The sequence below is a fragment of the Gavia stellata genome, chromosome 2 (assembly GCF_030936135.1).
Source record: "Gavia stellata isolate bGavSte3 chromosome 2, bGavSte3.hap2, whole genome shotgun sequence".
In the NCBI taxonomy this organism is placed as follows: Eukaryota; Metazoa; Chordata; class Aves; order Gaviiformes; family Gaviidae; genus Gavia; species Gavia stellata.
This window is the reverse complement of record NC_082595.1, coordinates 18,361,542-18,382,388: the sequence shown is the minus strand read 5'-3', so window position 1 is coordinate 18,382,388 and position 20,847 is coordinate 18,361,542. Positions and strand designations below refer to the sequence as shown.

General features: G+C 34.3%; 1 protein-coding gene across 1 annotated transcript in view; it reads right to left on the bottom strand.

Annotated features, from left to right (window-relative positions):
* KIF6 (kinesin family member 6) overlaps positions 1–20,847 on the bottom strand; it is a 173,044-nt gene that overhangs the window by 108,963 nt on the left and 43,234 nt on the right. Inside the window, 4 exon segments of the mRNA XM_059835476.1 lie at positions 5,965–6,068; positions 8,701–8,787; positions 12,076–12,219; positions 17,969–18,175. Coding sequence (XP_059691459.1) covers positions 5,965–6,068; positions 8,701–8,787; positions 12,076–12,219; positions 17,969–18,175 — 542 coding nt within the window.

Genomic DNA, 20,847 nt, shown 5'->3' with positions numbered 1-20,847 from the left:
GTGGTATTTTCAGAAGCAACTCAGCTGACCAAGCATTCAACAAATTTCAGAGAGGTTCAGAAAGCTGCTATGATCAGACACTTCTGTACATACATATTTGGAAATTGGCTCCAAGATTTTTTTCAAACATCTCGATAATCAAATTCAGCTATGCTACCTTTTCTCCATACACCTCACTAATATGAGTTATACTATATTCCATTATCTTTCTTGAAACCATGTGACATTAGATGACTGGCATACTTTTGAACATTAGAAAACAGGACATAGTAGAGAGTCTCCGCTTTTTTTCCCCTCCATGGCAAAACAAACCTGCTAATCTTTGCAAAGAACTTTAAATTATCTCTTAATAGTTTCAATGTAAAAGATGATCAGTTTAAATGATATAAGAATTTTTTTCTACTTCTTAGATCAGTGAACTTGTACCAAAATAGCACGATCAAAGAAAAGTATTTACACTTACTTTAAACATCCAGCATAGGTACCTGCACTAGGCATCTGAACTTCCTGTGCTGTCACTAAAGATTTTATAACATGTAAGAGAAAAAAATGCCCTCTAGAGAAATACATTGATTTAATAGCATTCTAAATGAGGCATCTAAGCTAGATGTTAATGTGAGACATTTTAAGACTACTTTATAGTTTAGGTAGCTTCTCTTCTCTTCACTATTGCCTACACAGCTTATGTCAGACAGTCTGCGAACTTCTACACAAATCCACTGTCTGCAAAGCTGCATTGACATAAGGCAAGGTGATATGCATCTATTTCTTCCACCTTGCAACTGAAACTGAACACTGACATCAGCAAATAAGAACATTTGCTCTGCTTTGTAAATGAAACCATTTGTTCAACAGCTTAAGTATGAGTAACTGTTAAAACTCTATATTGTACAACAGTGCAATATTGTTAATACCATGATAGCATACAGATGTCACAATGTTGAAACAGAAAAATGAAAGACAGAAAGCAGTAATGAGAAATCCAGGACTTGAGTACGATGAACAATGTATGACTGTTGAAGTGAAAAATAGAAGTGTCTGTAATAATATATGTATCTGAAAGAAATAAGGTAAAGTTATTAATAAATTAAAGTGCTAAGCTAGTGCTTCCGGTCCTGTTCCTAGAGAATTCCAACTGGCAAAGGCTCTGGAAGCGTGGGTGCTCTGGAACACAGGACCTTGATTTGAAATCCTGACTTTCTGGGCACACGTTGTAAATTGCTAGTGAGCTCATTTATAACCAAAAAAAAGAATCGCAAACGATTCAAACAAAAAGGACTCTGCCTTTTACTTTTGGCATGCTTCTCACATACACACACAAAATAAATAAAAAATCATTTGAATGACATTTAATTCTATTCTAAAGCATAATACAGAAGCCTGTGAGAGTACAGTTTCCTTCTATTTGGGATGTATGATTTTATTTTCTGTATTTTTTAAAAATAGTCCAAAGTGTTCCATTTTTTTTTCCCCTAAACAAGAAACTAATTCTCCAGCTCAAAGAAATATTTAGAGATCAGCCCTTTACAGCTGAGGAAGTAGATGGTAAGATCCAAAGCAAGCAATTCAGATTTTGGAAGCATTTTATGAACTACGTTCTGAACCACTTATGTAGTCTAGCTGAATTTTTTATCCTATTTTTTTAAATAAACAAAATGAGAGCAGCAGAATTCATGTATGTTTAACATTTATCTGAATAAAATAATAAAATAAAAAATATGACATAGTAATGTAAATGCTTACCATTTAACACAGAATTCTGAAGTAAGAATTCCAGACAGCTGTAGCTTTATTCACAGGACTGATAAGTTTTGTTGTATTATAATTTAGCATTCACAAGAAAAGTCAAGAGCATTTGTTTTCCATTTTGTTTTAAACTTAGTGAATGACAATGTGACATTGTAGTGGTTATGAGGAAAGCCTATTTGACAGATGCTTTTTCCTTCCATTAAATGAGTAATAAAAAACCCATAATCCCTGAAGACACTTCTTTGATTTAAGTGAGAAAAAAAACAATGAAGAATGAACTACGGCTTATTCACATACTAACTTCAAACATCTAGCAATTTTAGCTGCATTGAGTAGCCCACTGGCTTCATTTGGAATGCCCTGAAAGTAAACAAGTGGAACGAACCTCATTAGCGTAAGAAATGTTTGGCATTCCTTGACTTAGTAAGTCAAGAAACATACAAAATATCATTTTAACATAATATTAATACTTATTTCCAGGGCAATCACTAACACTTTTTTCCTGCAACATATGTCAAGAGCAAAAAAACCTATGCATTACCATAATCATTTTACTAAACTAAAATAATATTATTGGATCTACACATGTACCACTGGACCCAGTTTCATTCTGGCATCCATCTTCTACTGAAAAGTGCCTGAGATAAAGACTTGTGCAAAGAACAAAATGAATATGTACTTAGTGCATGGAGTTTTTCATTGACATGTTGTGTGCCTTTGATCATCTGTGTTCAGAATCAATGAATAAATAAAAAAATTGGCACAGAAGGCTTTCAGAAGATTAATTTTGCTCTGACGTCCCTTGAAATACGTATGATGAATCAGAATAAGAAGAATTAAAACACATCTATTTTTAAGGAGACTGTATTTAGTAACACTTTTCCTTACTAGTCGATTACCTTATTTATAATAAAATGAATTACAGTAAGACTTTTGTTAAAGCTTAAGAATTTCGAAAAGAACTATGTAAACTTGGATTATTTATATACATGTATACATATAAATATACATGTCGAGATACAGTTTATTCGAATTTAAACAGAAGATATTCTAACTAAGCAGAAATGTCTAAATACTATTTGAAATCCATAATGACCCTAATTATAATTTCATCTCTGAGCATATTAAAAAAGCATCAATCAAAAAAAAAAAAAATTGTTGTCTGGAATCCCCTATAGTACCACTGCCCTAAGAACCATTCTTGGATGGTGACTCCAAATAAAGTGCAACACAGTATGTTGCATCATCACTTGTACCGTGTTTCTTTTCCTGTTCTATCTGTCATAACAATCTGATCCATATGTCTCTTGATAAGTATTATTATTTAGGTTTCATTATAGATGCAAAACTAGATGCAAACCACAACATAGACATTTTCCAGTAATGGTGAATCATGATTTTATCATCCCTCATCCAGGTCAACACTTCTGTTTGGACTACTCACTTGTATATTTATTCTTTAATGTGAACAAATTCTCCAGATAATGAGTAGCTCCAAACTCAGATGGCCAGTCTCAATAAACACAATTGTCATAAAGATTTGCTGTGTTATGCATTGATAGACTCTAACTGGAGACAGAACGCTTAGATACTATCTGTTAATTTTCATAAATGCTCAGGACATTTATGGACAGGAGGCTCAGACACATGTAAACCAGCATGGTCAAAATATTATCACCATACTAAAGCGAGCTCAAAATGTATATGTGTTCAAAACCACAGAAAGGTATTTTCATTGAAGTAGTGGCTTTTTATACTATCATTTCATTGTACTTTAATTTTGGTGTTTAGTCCACATCAGTTGTTTATCTGTGAACACTCTGCTTGCAAGAACACGTACAAATGCAAAACTCATAAAACCAGACATGTGATACTTTCCCTCACTTGAACTGTTTAAAAAAAGATTGACTTATCTTTCAATATTCCATTCAATGGCAGTATATATTATTAATAGGACAGTCTGACTCATGTATAAGACAGCTATTATCCAGTAGTATCTTCTGTTCTCTGCTTGAAACTATGCTACCCCTAAAAAACTCTGTATATCCAATTCTTTTTTCCATTTTAAGTCTATATTAAAAATAACGATCTTTGAACAAGGCCATCATATGGCAGTTATGACTGACGAGGTTAATTGTTTGAGGTCCTTCTTGTTTGTTACTCATTTGCAGGACAAGTATCTCAGTCAACAGTACTTAAGTTTTGTTCTGTATTTTAATTGCAGAGCATTTGTTGCAATAAAGAACTTATTTCTGAAACAATGAATGCATGTGCTACATAAGCCTGAATAAACATAAATAAATTAAAAATTTAAAATCTTAAAATTTTGTGTTGTCCTAATATAGCTGAGGTCCTTGAAAGTTATTTCTCCTTCTGCATCTTATTACAGGTAGAAACTCATTAGTCTCCTCCCTGCTTCTTTCTGGAGGAATGGGATGCAAAATTCCTTGCTATGATCTCAGAAGCAACCTTTTCTGACAATGTAATACATTATATATTCTGCTATATAAATAAAAAGGAAAAACATACAATTGATGATAAACTTTTTAGTCACACATTTCTGAAATAAGGCCTCACAGATGTACACTATAGTGCAACTGTATGCAGATGGTACATTCCTGGTTTTCCTTTGCATATTCATATTAAAAACTTCCATCAACTGTGAACCCATTCCCATTTACAAGACTGCCATTTTCATGGCAAAAAGTCAGGTAGGAATTCTCAGGAAGTAAGATTCATGGGTGTGGCCTAAAATCCCAAATGATTTCCAAAAACCCAGTTTCCCTATACAAACTGCATAGCAAACAAGAGGACACTGGAAAATTCATGTGACAGGTTTTTACAATAACGTTAGGAAAGTACATTTTTAAATGAATATACAGATTATTTAAGTATATCTGAATAAAGTCACTGAGAGTCATCTGAAGGACTAGTTCTGTCAGGTTAAAAAGAAACTAGCTAATAAGGGCATTTAATTTTGCATATAAAGAAAACGAAAGATACTTCTCTGTTCTTGATGTTTCTTTCATTTTCTTTCTATGGCTTGATTTTGTCACATCCAGTGCTACTGTGTAACGTTCTTGGTGCATTGGACTCCCATACTTTTGGGCAGAAGGATAGATAAATATTAACCCAGTAGGAACTGAGAGGACATTTCTGGTTAGAAGATTATACTGGTTACAGCCTATGCTGAAAATGACTCAGATTTGTGGTGTAAAGGAAATATATACATAATGCTATCTAGCTCCTCATCCTTGATACAGTTGTCATTTAGTTTCTGAATTAAAACAAAACAAAACAATCAAAACCAAGAACTAAGAATGACAACAATCTACATGAGAAACTCAAGGTTCAAGGTAGCAGCTTGTCCTCATGTCTCCAGAATCTCCTGGATGTCAAGGGAAATTGTTAGCACTGGTAGTTTTCTTCTGGACCAGTTCCAAGAGAAATTAAAATAAGATTAAAAATTCTCACAGCTTCAACTTAGGTGCCATTAATATACTAACCAAACAAAATCTTTAGGCAGTTACTATTTTCTTTATACAGATGAGGCACAGAGATTAAATAGGTCCATCCTACAGAATCAATTAATTTTTCAAAACTAGGAATTTAGTTATCGTGAACATTTAGACCTGAGTGTTTCTACATTATACATAGAAAATTCTTACATGCTGTACTGATCTGTTACAAAAAGCTGTAAGATGTTACAACACTTATGTGAATTAACCATGCATTTTCAATAGCATGCTCAGTAAAAAATTTGAATATTTGGCTTTTAAGACATTGATTAATTGTGTAACAGAAATGCAAGGTTTCTCTTGGACTATGTCAAACTAACACTGCAGCAGGGTACTTCTCAGCACAAAAAATATTTCTTGAATTCTACTCAGATCGTATATCCAGTTTTGAGAGAGACTGGTTTTTTATTCTGCACTATTATACAACACTTCTTTTTGCCTGGCATCTGACAGGCATTCCCATCCTTTGCGTTTACTTTGCTTCACTTCCTCAAAGCTGAGGCTGCAAAAACACAGCCAACAGCCTCATACAGCTTTTCATGGAAAACTGCCATTCTAACCTGGCACCTAACTTCACTTTATTATTCACTCAGAGAAGTTTAAAACTCTGAGATGAATTTAAATATTTATGCCAATAAAGAAACTGATGAAAAGTATCACCACAAAAGAAGAAAATGAAAACAATATAAGCCATTACTGAAGTAGCTCTTCTTGTGAAAGCTCTGATGTTCTTTGCTTGCCAGTCACCAGCGCCAGCTCATCCTTCAAGTCCTGGATCTCCTTTTTCAGCTGGACAATCATCTACAAACAGCAAGGCATAAACCAAGCATCACCTACAAATTAATAGCTAGTTTATGATTTTTGCATTAGAAGGCTGAGTTTAGGGAAATATTATACTTTAGTTTTCTCTTTTTTTAAACAACATCTCTTTTTTAAAAACAGGCCAAATGCCTTAAATACACCAAGCACTTTTTTTCCTTTTCCATTTCTAAAAACCAAGAAAAGTCTTCCAAACTCAGTAAATTCTATGTGTTAGAAGAGATGGCTGTACAGAGAGAGTTCAAAAGATTATTTGCAAAAGAGAAAAATTGTTTGCTATAGGAATAAAAAGAGCTTTCTGACTCATTAATTTTGCCTGTTAGCAATGAAAACACATTTAAAATAGAACTGATGTCTTTGTTAGAGAAAGGATAACTATACACCAAAAGTGACTTTTTTTTACCTTCCCTTTAGAAACAGAAATTCCAAAACAATATCTTAGTATTTTAATCTTAACTTCTTAACTTTTCTTTTTTTTTCATGTAACTTTCCACTCTTATCAGAATTATAGCATACTATGATTGTAGAATGTATCAGTTGCTAACAACAAATTAATAGTACAAATCAACATAATGAAATTAAGTTGCAGTAATCAATAGTAATGATTGAGAAAGTGACTTGGAGAACTGTACTAGATTTTAAAATTCTAATAGCTCATTATTGGAGCCCTTTTAGAAAAAATGTCTGTATAAAACCATATTTTACAAATCATTTGCCTTGCAAGGCCAGATTCTACAAAGCAGGGACAACATGCAAATCCCTAAGTTTAAAACATGAATGAGCAAGTTCTTGGATACTTTACGATTGATTGTTTTAATGACGCATTGCCTTATAATGCCTCAAATGTATCAGGGGTCCAATGATATTTTTAGATGGATATGAGTAGACTGATTCCATGTGCAAAATAAGTTTCCAAGAGAAGAATGTTTTCAAGGAAAAAATGAATCATTCTTGATTGCACGTACTTTCTAGAAATAAGATCGTTGAAATTGACAACACATTTTGACTGGACGTTAAAATTCCTTCAAACATTTGTATTTCTTTTGATGTTTAAATTTAACCGTGACTTCCTAAACTTTGAATGGGTATTTTTACTTTAAAAATCAAAATATTCTAAACATACATATGCTTATTTCTTTTAACTCTAAACTTACCGGTAATACATTTGTTGCTATAGAGTATGAAAGGCTAACTTAAAATATTTTATTTAAGAATCTATTAAGGTGGTGATCTGTCAATTACAGATGTTGAAAGAGTGCGTCAAGAATATTGCAGGCCAAACATTTTAACCTGATTTTCCATTGCCTGACTCTGGTGCCACACTCTGATGTAGTTTGTGCCAACTACTGAGTCAATAAAAAAAAATTTGGGGCTGGAGTATAAAAAGGCAGAAAGTTGAACTGATAGTACCATCCCTCTTCAACGTTCAAATTTGTTAGCATGATTAACCTCAATCTGACAACCCGACAAATACCATTTTCAGCATATGGATAAAAGATTGATTTTTCAAGTATTATTAAGACAAATAAAAATCTACAGAAGCATAATATTTTCATTTTTAAATGAATGCCAGAGGAGATTAGATTTAATTCAGGCTTGACAGTTTCGTTTTCAATTTAAACCACATCCTTTGGTCATGAGTGAGAGAGGTTCAAAGCTGACTTGCTTAAAAAGTACAATAGGTACAAGTTCATCTTCTTAGTGAGTCTCCATTATGAAGAATAAAGCTTACACAACAGTCAGATCTATCAAGAGGTATTATGCACTCCCTTTATAAAGCATGCATTCAACTTACAGCTGATAAGTACTGCAAATAAATGGCATATGATTTTATGAAAAAAATTGTAAGTCCAGCACTTTACTGAATAATCAGGTTGCACCCTGGGAATATACTTTAGGTAGTTAAGATGGGCAACAAATTCCACAATGACCACAGAGACATATAAAGTCTAGGTACTTGTGTGCCCGTGCCTTTTCTACAAGAGGGGATGGTTTTCTAACTCTCACGAGTCCACTTTTGCTTTACTTGCTAAATGATCCTGCAGAGCATGTGAACATCAGCCTAATGCTTTAGTGTGGAAATCCTATTTCTACATCTCATTTACTTGGCTTCCTTTTTTCCTAATGGTAACTTTACAGAATTTCCTAGCTAAAATGTTCCTTGGACCAATCTCAAGGAAGAACTGTATCTGTATGTTTCTTAGCTTTGTAATATATGAACTGTTTCAGTGCAGCATCGTGCCTTCATCGAGTGACTAGTAATCTTAGTAGATTTTTAAAAAGTTTTAGGGACATCCAATTATCTGTGACTATGATTTAGAAACTAACACCCTAAAAGAAGCAACACAAAGATGATAATGAAAGTGACCATTGCTCCTCAGATGCCTTAAGAACTGAGAAAGCCTTTAGGGGGTTTATAAACATCCATTTAATTATAATTAGGTAAAAAAAAAATAAAAATAGTAGTTATTTTATAGAAAAAATTGGAACTTGCATCTAAAAACAATTTAATGGGATGAGTCAGTATAAAATCCTCAACTTCCATTTGACTGCTATTGATTATTAAAACTTAAAACAAGCAATCTCCTTCCCTCTGCCCCCAGTCAACTCTCACCAATCTGGGGTCAATTTCTTCATTAAGAACTGCTTCATTCTTAATAAGAGCAACTCGCTGTGCAAATCTGCACGTTGATATAGATTCCTGGGGCGGGGGAGGGGAAGAAACAGAGAAAAAAGATAAATTTCAGTTAGCTTTGCACCAGGTAAGTAGAACAGACTGCTAATGAAGTCATCAAACTGTTTCTGGGTTTTGTATATTTTACAGAACTAATCTACCATTTCGTATTCTGAAACAACAATTTCAAGGGAAATTATGTTAGCATATTAATGACAGTGACATAGAAAACTGTCAAATCATAGTACATATTTTATTGACCTAGTCAATCCCCTGATCAACTATGTTTCAAATGAGTCCCCAGCTGGCACTAAAGGATAAGAAAGCCATACTATTCAGAAGGTAAAAACTTTTGAATGATGAGAAAAAGAGAACAATTAACTAAAAACATTTTTTTGGTGAAAATGGGACTAGAGAAGCATATGTAAAAGAAGCTGTGAAAAGAGATGAAGGGAAGAAGAGTGGACAAATGAGAAACAAGCTGGGAGACTTGGAACTAGGAGGCATACAGGAGAACTATGATACCAGTTATAAACCTGTCAGATGAGCTAAGAGGAGGTGCAGGAGGAGATGAAGATGGGGGGGGGGGCGGGGAAAGAAGATACAAGACTGAGGTTGTGCAGGAAGCTCTGTGACAACCAGCATGTACTCCCATTTAGGGCAGAGAATGAAATAGAGGATCCCTAAGTATTGTTCCATCCTTTGAGATCAGCCAATAGTTACATGCCAGTATCTGCTAGAGAACCAATCTATCTAATGAATAAAAAGCCAGCAGTTGTTCTCAGTTAGCTCAAAGAATAAAACATCATGCAGTAGTCTTAGAAGTTCCAATGATGCTTGATAAACTGTATGATAAAATTTTCTGATATCTGCCAGTCTGCATTTAAAATGTAAGAATTTAAACATACCCCCTACATTAAGAGAACTTTACTACTGCTACAGACTTGTATTTCAGAATCAAAGTAATTCTGCACTTTTTAGTCCTCCAACATATGAAAATACCAATTTAAATATATTATCATACATTCCTTTTTCCACAGGACTTCTGTCTCTTTCAGTGCTTGGAGGGGTGGTATATGAATTAGGGTTACATGATGAAAGATACTAGTGTTTATTGCCAAAGACACAATATATACACACAGAATCAAAGAAGAGTTTTCAAGGAAAGGAAAGGAAGGCCTTACAATTAAGAGAGCTGCACATAGTCTTAGCTGGACTCTCTGTTTGCCTCTGCTGTACAGTTTCTCTGCTGTGATGATCAGATAATGTGATTTTAATTAAGTTCTATACATATATTAAATACAGTTATATGTACAGTACACATATATATATTTCCAACAGACTTCTTTGCCCTGTTCAGTGTAAAGCATATGTTAAATTAATGAGTAGCTAATCAATTCAGTCTTCAATGTTCAATATGTAAGCTTACGATCTATTTATTCTATGCCATCAAAATGGTAATCAAAGCTGACAGCTACTAATTTCCTAATCATTTTTTCTGCCATGCTTATTGTTACAGTACCTGAGGGCTTCACAGAAATTAATCAATTAACCCTCTAGGTATTGCTTTGCTGCAAGTAGGTGGAATGACTACATTTAACAGAAGGGAAACTGACATCAAAAGTACCAAAAAAAAATTATATTTGATTATTGTATGATCTTTTGTTAAAACCAGCTTTCATTCAACTTCAGTTACAGCTATAATAATTAATATATCTATCATTCAGAATCAACAACTTCTTTCAAGCACTCCACAAAACTGGCACAAAAAATGTGATGTAGGTGATGTGAGAATTTGTATACAAACTCTTTGGTAGGAGTAGGAATATAATCTAGTTCTCTAGGATGATATTCTATTTGTCCTTTTCATCAGAGTGCTCTTTCTTACTTTGAATTCTCTGCTTCATTGCTTTCATTGCAAGAGACAAAGCTAGGTCCTTAAGAAAGTTGCTTTTATCATACCACTTCAGTTCATACTGGGGGGCAATTCTGTCTTGTGCTTCCTTTGTGAATGAAATGTATATCCAATGGAAAAAAACAAACAAAAGCAAACCAAACATAACTATGTATAATAACTGCCAGAATTCCAAATTAAAATTATGCAGCTATCCTAATTGTGACATTTTCTAATGTATAGTAATTGACTTAACATCTGTCCTAATATTAGTCTCACATATCAGATTTTGGGGAGCAGGGTAGGGACTTTTATTTATTTTTGGAGAAGAAGGTCTGCTATGTAGATGGTATATGTTAAAGCAAGAACAAGAAAACTGTCAGTAGCCTACTCTGGATAATTGCTTGGGCTAAATATTCCCAAAATAGAAACCCAGACTGCAATGTGAGATACATATACCTGATGAACTGATACACAAAAGGGTGCCTATCTCACCTGCCTAAAAAAAAAATTCATTAGCAAACTCATCCAGTTGCATTTGTAACCAGACATCATGCTTGCATAATTACATGTTTACAAGTCTGAACGATCTGTTTTCATTTAACAGCAAAGTCCATTTTCTAAAGAAAAAAAAGTCTTCAACTAGATGAAGTATGGTTTTAGTATAATGCTTTCCACTGTATTTCAGAACCGTTTTAGGCTTAATAGTTTTTTTTTTCTTGTTTATTCACATTAGAATGCTTTGGTGTTATGGAAAATCAGGAAATAAATAGAGTATAAATGGCTTTGAGCAGGGTTCTATGTATTCACATCGCAACATATTTTGGTAAACAATGAGAAGAAAACATCACGACATATAATTCCAGTGCAGGAAATTGGTGAATGGAGATAAAAGTATTCAAAGCATTTCCAAAAATCCCAAATCACCCCACCCAATTCCTTCTCCCCCCTTATGAACTCTCCAGTTGTGTACCATACTCAATGAAAGCTCAACTCCAAAGAAGCCTACAGAAGTTCTGCCAAGGCTTTCAATGTGATCCATAATCTACTTATAGATCTTACCAATATGTCCTGTGGAAAATTCGTTGGAAACGCCTTTTCATAACTTGAAGATTTATTCATCAGGAAAACAGTAAATTTAAAAAAAAAATAAAATGGTTCATTACTAGGTGCAAGTTGTTTCCCAACTGCTCCTTGACTGGAGATGACTTAGAGAAAAGCACATTTCCTAAAGGATTTGTCTACATCTTACTGTGATTTCCACCAATAAAATTATCTCCTGGAAACAAAGTTGAAACGTTTTTTTGTAAGGGTGAGAATTAAAGCATACACACTTGAATTGCAAACTGTAATAAAAGTCAAGAGCAGGATCTTTAGAGAAGTGAAAACATTTTTGCTGAAAACAGATGAAAATAACATACATCTATGTTTCTTTTGTCTATAGAGAGCGTTGCTATCATGGTAGTCATGCAGTTTCCTCCCAGGCTGTCCCTTAGCACTGAGGTCATCATAGAGTTTCGGTAAGGAATGTGGGACCGGTTTTTCTCTGCAAGGGCAATTATTACCTGAAACAATAATAAAAACGGAAAAGACTTTTAAATTTACATGTCTATCACTGATTGACACAGAAAGAGAACAAAACCAATCTGCTCAGGAACCTAAACTTCTGATACATCAAAACTACGTTCATGCACCCAGTTAGCTGCCAACCCACTGATTTTATTGAAATAATTTCAACTTAAATTTCAGTGTGTTTATATGTCTTTGTAGGAGCTGGACCTGAAAGACCAAATAAATTTAATTTTATCATACCTTAGCTTTACAGTCTCTCAGCAACATGGAAACTGAATACAATAAACTAAAAACCACAGACTTTCCTAAGACACAGGACCTTACTGAAAATCTTCTTGTATTTTTTCTTTCATAATAATAAAGTATGGATAGTATCCAAGTAAAAAAAATTCTTAATATTTGCTACAGCATGCTTTTAAAATTACGCATTCTTAAAGCACATGGTTCTTAGAGGGGTCAATACATTTATTTCTGAGAAAATGCCTTCAAAAGTAAAACACAAATAAAAGGGTGCATGATTACAATGTACTGCTGGAAAGAAATAATTCAGTTTAGAATATATATGCCTTGGCCAAAAAGGAAATGGTACACCTACTATTCTCAGTTCCCCTTCTCAGTTGTTTACATTATGGGACCTAATTATTATTAAATAAAAAGCTAGATTACCCCATGACCTGTTGTGATATAAAAGATTTGAACTGTTAGCTGCCCAAGCACTGTACTGAAAAGCTATAGCTATATGAGTTGTGCAAGCTATCCTAAATGATTAGGAGTTGTTTTTCCTTTAATAAGTGTTACACACCAGTATATATTTTGTTTATGCTGCACTTAAGAAAATTGTTATTTTAGAAAATTTAGTAGAAACTTTTTTGTTGGCACTAGTTTCTCTTAATGGTCTTCAGAAAGTTAAAATTTCTTATTATCATAAATCTTGGTAGGGATGAATGCATAAAATGAAAATTACTATCTTTAAAAGAATCTGGAAACTCATTCCTGGATCAAGGTTTTCAAATCTCATATATTACAACTTGTTAGATGGAAATATGTTATATCTCTGTTACTTTATAATACTGCATAGAAACCTCATAGTAGTCTAGTGTATATGTTAATAAGCAGACTCCCAGTCTCTGCCACACAGAGACTACAAACTGTATAGACAAGATGGGAAAAGAGCCAGAGGGAAGATATGTTATTTCCCTTAGAAATGGGAACTGTGTAACAGAGAAGTTAATATTTTCTGATGTTCATGCAGGAAGTCTGTAGCCTAGGTAGAATTTGAACCCTTCCACACTGGCACCGAAAAGCTATGTGACCAGCTCTCATGATGCAGAAGCCACTGTATTGTTACGTGACAGAGTCACATAACACAGAAGATGATGCCTTTAAGTCCCTTTAGTAAAACCTCACCTAAATCATTAAATCAATCTTTACAATCCAATCAGGGAATCTGGAATAGAACGAGGAGAAATCTGAAGGACAGGGAAATTAACGTTCTTTTGCAAAGTGACAGAGACCACCCATACAGGATCTGAACCTGGATCTTCTAACAGCCGGCCAAATGCGATAATCAGAAAATTGTCTCATTTTTACGTGATCAAAAAGAAGGTGTTATTATCTTTTTGATATTGAAAAAGGGTTTGGGTTTGGTTTTCTTTAAATACTGGTAGGTCTATGCTTAAAAGGCCTTATGGAATATTACTGAACCAGGATTGTAATAGGATGATTTAAATCAACACAATTTAAGGCAGAAAGTTTCATTTTGAGTGAGTTAAAAAAACCCACTTTAAGAACTAATGAATTTTTTAAAAGTTGAAGCTGTCAGAAATATTGTCACTTTTTGTAAAATTGCATCCTATATGAAACATAATAGCATAGTACAAGTACAATCACTCACAAATAACTTCACTGAAACATGTGGAAATATTGTTAAGCATAAAGGAAGGCCTGAGACTCACAAGTGGTTATGATATGATCTGAAGTGTGCCCAAGAATCCCTGTTCCTGTCCACATCCTGTGTGCAAGCAGTAACTTCATACAGGGAATAGATGTGCACCAGTATCTCATGCCAACAGGCAGCCAGGACATGTTCTCAGAGCATCCTCAACAGAGGAGGATTTTGGGGTGCATCACTTGTGGGTACAGAGCTATCAGCTATATCTATATCTTGCAGTTTAGTGTATCACATGCTCTGAAGCCATATGCCTGCTCCAGAGGTCTTCTTTTTTTCTCCTGTCCCTCCACAGCCACAAGACCTCTGACACTGCCTTTGATCCATATGCAAAAACCTTCCACATTCCTGCCCACACCTCCCCACTCTTCAGATTTTCATCAGTTAAGTCTCCCAACCCACCTCCCATTTCTAGTAAAGTTTATCAGCTTAAGTTCTGGTCCTCACAGCCAAAAATCCAAACTCTGCTGCTGGTGTTTTGTAGTTAATTACAAGCATTCTTACTTTCTGGACAACATATGCTTGTCTCAAATATATACTACAGGCCTTGCTGGAAATAATTCACCCAAAAATCTGTGATTTACTAATCAAAAACAAATGCCTTCACTTTAAATTATTAAAAAGTTCCTGTTTTTTTCTGTTACTCTAATGTCTGTATATGTTAATTAGGAAATATCAAAACCAGAAAATTACCTTTTCTGTAGGATGTGAATAGACCTAACATTTGGTGGCCAGCAGTGATTTCAAATTCTATTAGTAAAAACTTCAGCAGGTATGGGTAGCAATCATTTGCTAATCAATAAAATCTTTTAGCATTCTCTAAACGGAGTACATGTTAAATGACACTTAATAGGCATGTTCATCAAAGCAGTGGGAATATTATAGTCTATTATTTTGGGGAAATACATACAGTTCTAATTCCACTATAGTGTCAAATCATGTGGCTGTATCACTACTAATTTGTAACTCTAAATTTGGTTCAGGATACCCTATCAGAAGGGAATATCTCCACACACACACAAAAATGCAGTTGTAATTCCAGAACTTGCTACTACGTCTTAAGGACAACAAAAGATATGCGGGTGTGGTAGTAGGGACTTTTAAGAGCACCGATGTATCAAATTGCTGTGGACACTAAAATTGAATTGTCCCTACTGCCATTGTAGATCAGCTGCATGAGACTATCTCATTGTCATTTTTCTCTGGACATATAGGCCACTTGGAGAAAAAATGCAATAAGATTTCTTAGCACCTTGTGGATATTAATGAGTCATCTTGAGATAAATAATTTTACATGACTATTTTATTATGCAAGGTCTTTAGAAATGGCATAACCCAACACTAACACACCAGTAGATAACTGAATAGTTGAGTATGTAAATAAGATGATTTTGAGGAATCCTTGTACTTTAATATTAGTCACTGCAAGGTCAGGATTGAATGACCAAATTCCCACTGAATAAAAAGATATTTTTTACTGTCTTCATTGGTCTTTTTTCAGCTAAAACATTTTTATTAATGATATGCAATCCCAGACAGAACCCAAAGTGATTATCTCCAACTGTATTTATTCTAAAATAGTAGATAAAAGTTGCATGACAAAACATTAATATTTTACACTTCTACAGCACTTCAAACCTGAGTATCTCAAGACACACTACACAGATTATTAAATTCAATCTCACAAAAGCTCATGCAATGTTGCATTACAAATACATAAAAATCATACAGAAATAAGAACGATCCTGAGCACAATTTGTATGACTCTGAAGAGGTCCATTTTAGAATCACTTACCCTTATCGATTCCCATGAGTACAACTGAAATACAGACATTTTACTTCAAGGTAAAATTTAAACAAATGGGGGGTATGAAAAGAATTCAGTGTAATAGTAAATGACTGACTGCCACCTGCTGTGCCTTAAGCTTCTTTTGACAGAGGAAATATCTCTGATTAGTTTTAATGAAATTTAAGACCTTTGTTCTTGTTAACAGAAAAACACACAAAACAAAAAAGAAAAATATTCTTCCCAGTAAGTAGAACAATTGGTTATATTTCCTAATCTTAATTTTAAAGAATTTTCACACATAGACACCCACACAATTGTCTGTCTTAATGGATTTCCTCAACTGTAAATTTTTCTAAATAACACATATACTGGAGTATAAATTAAAAGGGACCAATCTGAATTTCAGAGTTAATCATATTTTTTCTCTCCCCCTCTCCTCCCCCCCACCCCCCCCAATTTCTTCCACTAAATGATGGCCTCACAGACCTGCTACTGTTGTACATAAAAGTTTTTAAGAAAGCCTTAGGAAAAAATACTCTATTCTCCAGCAGAACTCAAAAAAACTCCAAAATTTCTGACAACAGGAACAGTGTTTACTGTATTGTGAAACCAATATTATATATTCAAACTTAGAAAGAACTTAATTTCTCTTACAGGTGTGAGGTCTGGAATCCACACTTGAAAATCTTCAATGATTGCAACTTAATAGCACAGCATCCACAAAATAGATTTCATTGATTGCCAAGTGTTTCTTACCCTTGCTTGGAGTTTTACAGCATTAGAATACAAAGCATCACAGCAGATCAGGGAGACATAAACATAACATGCAGTAAGTGTTTATGAATAAGCATAAATGTCTTTTAGCAATGGCATAAATACTCAGCTGAAAAGAAACACCTGAAAGGAAGGAATGTTATGGAATATAAACAATGCCTACAATCCTGGTGTAAAGAAAAGAAGAGATACTAGAAAAGAAGATATTAGTGAGTGTGAACAGCCTTCACTATCACACTTATCACACTCACAGAAATTGTGAGGATCCTAAGATGTAACATCTTGTTTTTCTAGTCCTGAAGGGAAAATTATTATATCAGATCAGTGGAGGAAAAATAATAAAAAATCCCTAACGATAATAATATTAAAAACCCTGTTAACCAAACCTTTTTACTGGAATGCTTAATCTTTAAAGTTTCCATTCACCGCCACTATCATACTCATTCTTCATTTCTTTTTAAAAAAAAAAGTCAGTAAGATTAGGCAGCATGAACCTACTTCCTCAATATTTGCCTTTTCCAAAGAGGAAAAATAAAAAGCAACAGTGCAAGGACGGTAGGGATTTTAGTATACAACAATCAATTTAGTACACAACAATCAACAGGCTAAACCTTTTTCATTTACAACAGATGAATGACAAAAAATTGTGGAGATTTATTATTATTATTATTACAGTTGCAAATGAGTCGTATTAGTATAAAACCAATTATGGTAGCTACTCTAGAAATACATTAACAAACATAACTCCTGTCTCAAAGAGATCAAAGATTCACTTTGTGAGAGGAATAAAACAACAAATGAGAGAAGAGCCTAAGACTTTATGATGTCACAATGCTTGAACCAAATAAAAATCAATCACTTTAGTTCAATGATTCTTGAGTGATACATCCTGATTCCAGCTGTCGAAAGGGGTGAAGATCACAAAGAAAATTTTTAGCAGAAATACAGATGCAATCTTGTAAATATGTTTAGTATTTCAAATAAAACAAGAAAAATATTTTTGAAACACTACCTTGTATATCTACTATAACCTTACTGTCTAATTGTTAAGCTTTTTCTAAATTAAAATATTTTATTTCAAATTAAGAGCAACCAACTCAAGCATTTTAAAAAACTGCAATAAATACACAGACCTAAGACTAACTATTGGAATAAAGATTTCCAAAACATTGCACATTGCTAAACAGGAATGTGGTAAAGGGAGAAATGTTTCACACTATTGCAATTTTACCTGTTCCAAATAATGTAACGACAGGTTGATATATTTGGCTTCTGTCAATAAGTGACCTCCAACTCCAGTCTTTGCAACACGTTCTGATCCAGCAAGGTCTACTAAGTGTAACTTGGACCGTTGAATAGTTGCAGATCCAGGTTCCTTGCTGGAGATGTGGATAGTGAAAATGCAGTGAGATCGGGTTGAGGCTTGATTCATTGGTGTCTACAATGAAAACAAAGGAAGTGTCCTCAATGTTCATTTAATAAATAAATTTAGCTTTTTATAGCTCAAAAATCTGGAAACTGAAATCACCTATCCAGTTTTTTAGCTATTACACCTGTAATAAGTATGCAAGCAGAACCCAAAAGGTTTTACCTGGCACTCACATTCTGGCCAAATACTTGGATAACTTTAATCTGGACAAATTGTACTGCAAGCAATCAAGCAACTATCCTTGTTCCAAGATACTCTAACAGTGAGTGCATCAGCAAAGAAGCTGGCCTTACTATGCTGAGGAATACTGCTAGAAAAGGGCACCATGATCAGAGGGAAACTTACTAATCCCTGATTTCCAAGAGTTTACCAATTTCCCCATCGGTTAGCCCGTTTTTAGGGTTTTTTTGGCTAGATAGCTACCACTGTAACTAAGACTAGAACTTTCTATACGGCTTTAGACTTTCACAGTTTCATTACTTTTATGAAAAAATGTAACTTGGCAAAATTGGTATCAGAATTTTACAGGGCATGACAGAGTTTTCATAAAAGGCTTAGCTTTAAATATATTTATTTGAAAAAGCTGCTACCATACTTCCTTAACTAGAAATATGGAAATTCTTCATCAATTTTTAAAGATGCTCAGCTTTAGTATGACTTTAGTGCTGTTCCAAATATATTTGAAATGCAGAACAGAAAATTTTAAACAGCTCTCAAATATTTTAGATTTCAAACAACCATATGCCATCACACATGCACCTTTCTTTTCTTAAGCAACATGTTAAAAAAATCCTTAAGCGTCTAAAGCCTCTTTTGTTTAGTCATATCAAACTGTTGTTGGAAACTTAAAACTAAAATGATTCCTTGTTATCCTCATTTTATAAATGGTTAAAGCTTTAGAATATACATGGAAATTAAAGATTTACCATACAAATAGTATTTTTATTTATAAACAATTACAAGTATGTTATCAGGCCATAAATACTTGACTTGCAGAAAAATAAGGTAGTGAAATAAATTAATAAATAAATATTATTGAGTTAGCAACTAAATCTATACTTATATATAGCTGTTTAAAAAGAAGATTAAAAAATCCTGGTTAAATCGTATACATTAATCTCTTTCTATACTTTATTCCTCTGTTATTCTAGAGTAATTATTTACTTAGACATACCCTGTGATTCAGACTAGATATACCAACATATTGCTTTTTTTTCTCCATAGCCTGCTTTGGTATGGAACATTCTAGATGTTAGAATACCCTGCCCATTGCAGGTGTTGAAGGTGTTGTCTTGTTAATCCAGAAAGGATGGCTATCAACAGAAAGACTGCAAGCTGAATATTCCTTTAATAGGAATAATATGAACAGCTATACCTCTTGGTTGAATCGTCTCCTCTTCAATTTCCCAATATTTTTTTCCAGCCTTAATTGTGCCAGCACAACTGAACTGTTTTTGGGAACTGATCCAGCTCAAAAAAAGAAAAAAAAAAAAGAAGGAAAAAAAGTCTGCAAACCATAGGTATTTAACCTGGATCAGTTTCCCGATTCAGTCATAGCACAGCTGTAGAAGCAGTTCTGCTAGAATAATTGAAAATGGCAGCATACAGCATGTGAACAAGTAGGTGGTGTGCAGCAATAGCGTATGCTTGTAGTTGTTGGTGAAAATTCTGTAATGAAATTAAAGCCTTAGCACTATTTTATTTTGGGCTGCTTTACCTAGTAAAGCCAAGCTCAGACGGAGAAGAGTTTTGATCACTTAGTTTATACAGATGAGGAATTTTGGAATAATATAGGCAAGCCACTGGCTGTGCTTAACTGCCTGGTTTCTAAGGATCATTTCACAATCGTGTGAAATGAGTAGAGTGCAGTCACATGATATGCTATCTTCAGAGGCAAAGCTGAACAAATGAACAAGCAGTGACTTGTAGCATGGGAATGAAAATAAACAGGCTCAGGGAAAGGTATAGACCTGTCAAGCTTTGAAAAGCAAGAAAATACTCCCAAACATATTTAAAATGCAGTTATACTAAGAAAAAGTTAGATGCTGTTAAAATGTACTTTATTCAGCAATTCTGTCTCCATGAATAATCAGAGCCAGCTTCACTTATTTTACTAGGAGAGCTATGATTTTACTACTTGCAGCTCTGTGAAGCAGGACTGGATATTTTATTTTTCCAGCTCAAAATCCACAACAGAATTAATATTTAGAACCACAGAATCTTTTAGGTTGCAAAAGACCTTTAAGATCACCAAGTCCAACTGTTAACCTAACACTGCCAAGTCCACCACTAAATCTTGTCCCTAAGCGCCTCATCCACACGTCTTTTAAATACCTCCATGGACAGTGACTCCACCACCTCCCTGGGCAGCCTGTTCCAATGTCTGACAACCCTTTCAGTGAAGAAGTTTTTCCTAATATCCAATCTAAACCTCCGCTGGCACAAATTGAGGCCATTTCCTCTAGTCCTATCACTAGTCACTTGGGAGAAGAGACCAACACCCACCTCTCTGCAACCTCCTTTCAGGTAGTTGTAGAGAGCGATGAGGTCTCCCCTCAGCCTCCTCTTCTCCAGGCTGAACAACCCCAGTTCCCTCAGCCGCTCCTCATAAGACTTATGCTCCAGACCCCTCACCAGCTTTTTTTGCCCTTCTCTGGACACGCTCCAGCACCTCAATGTCT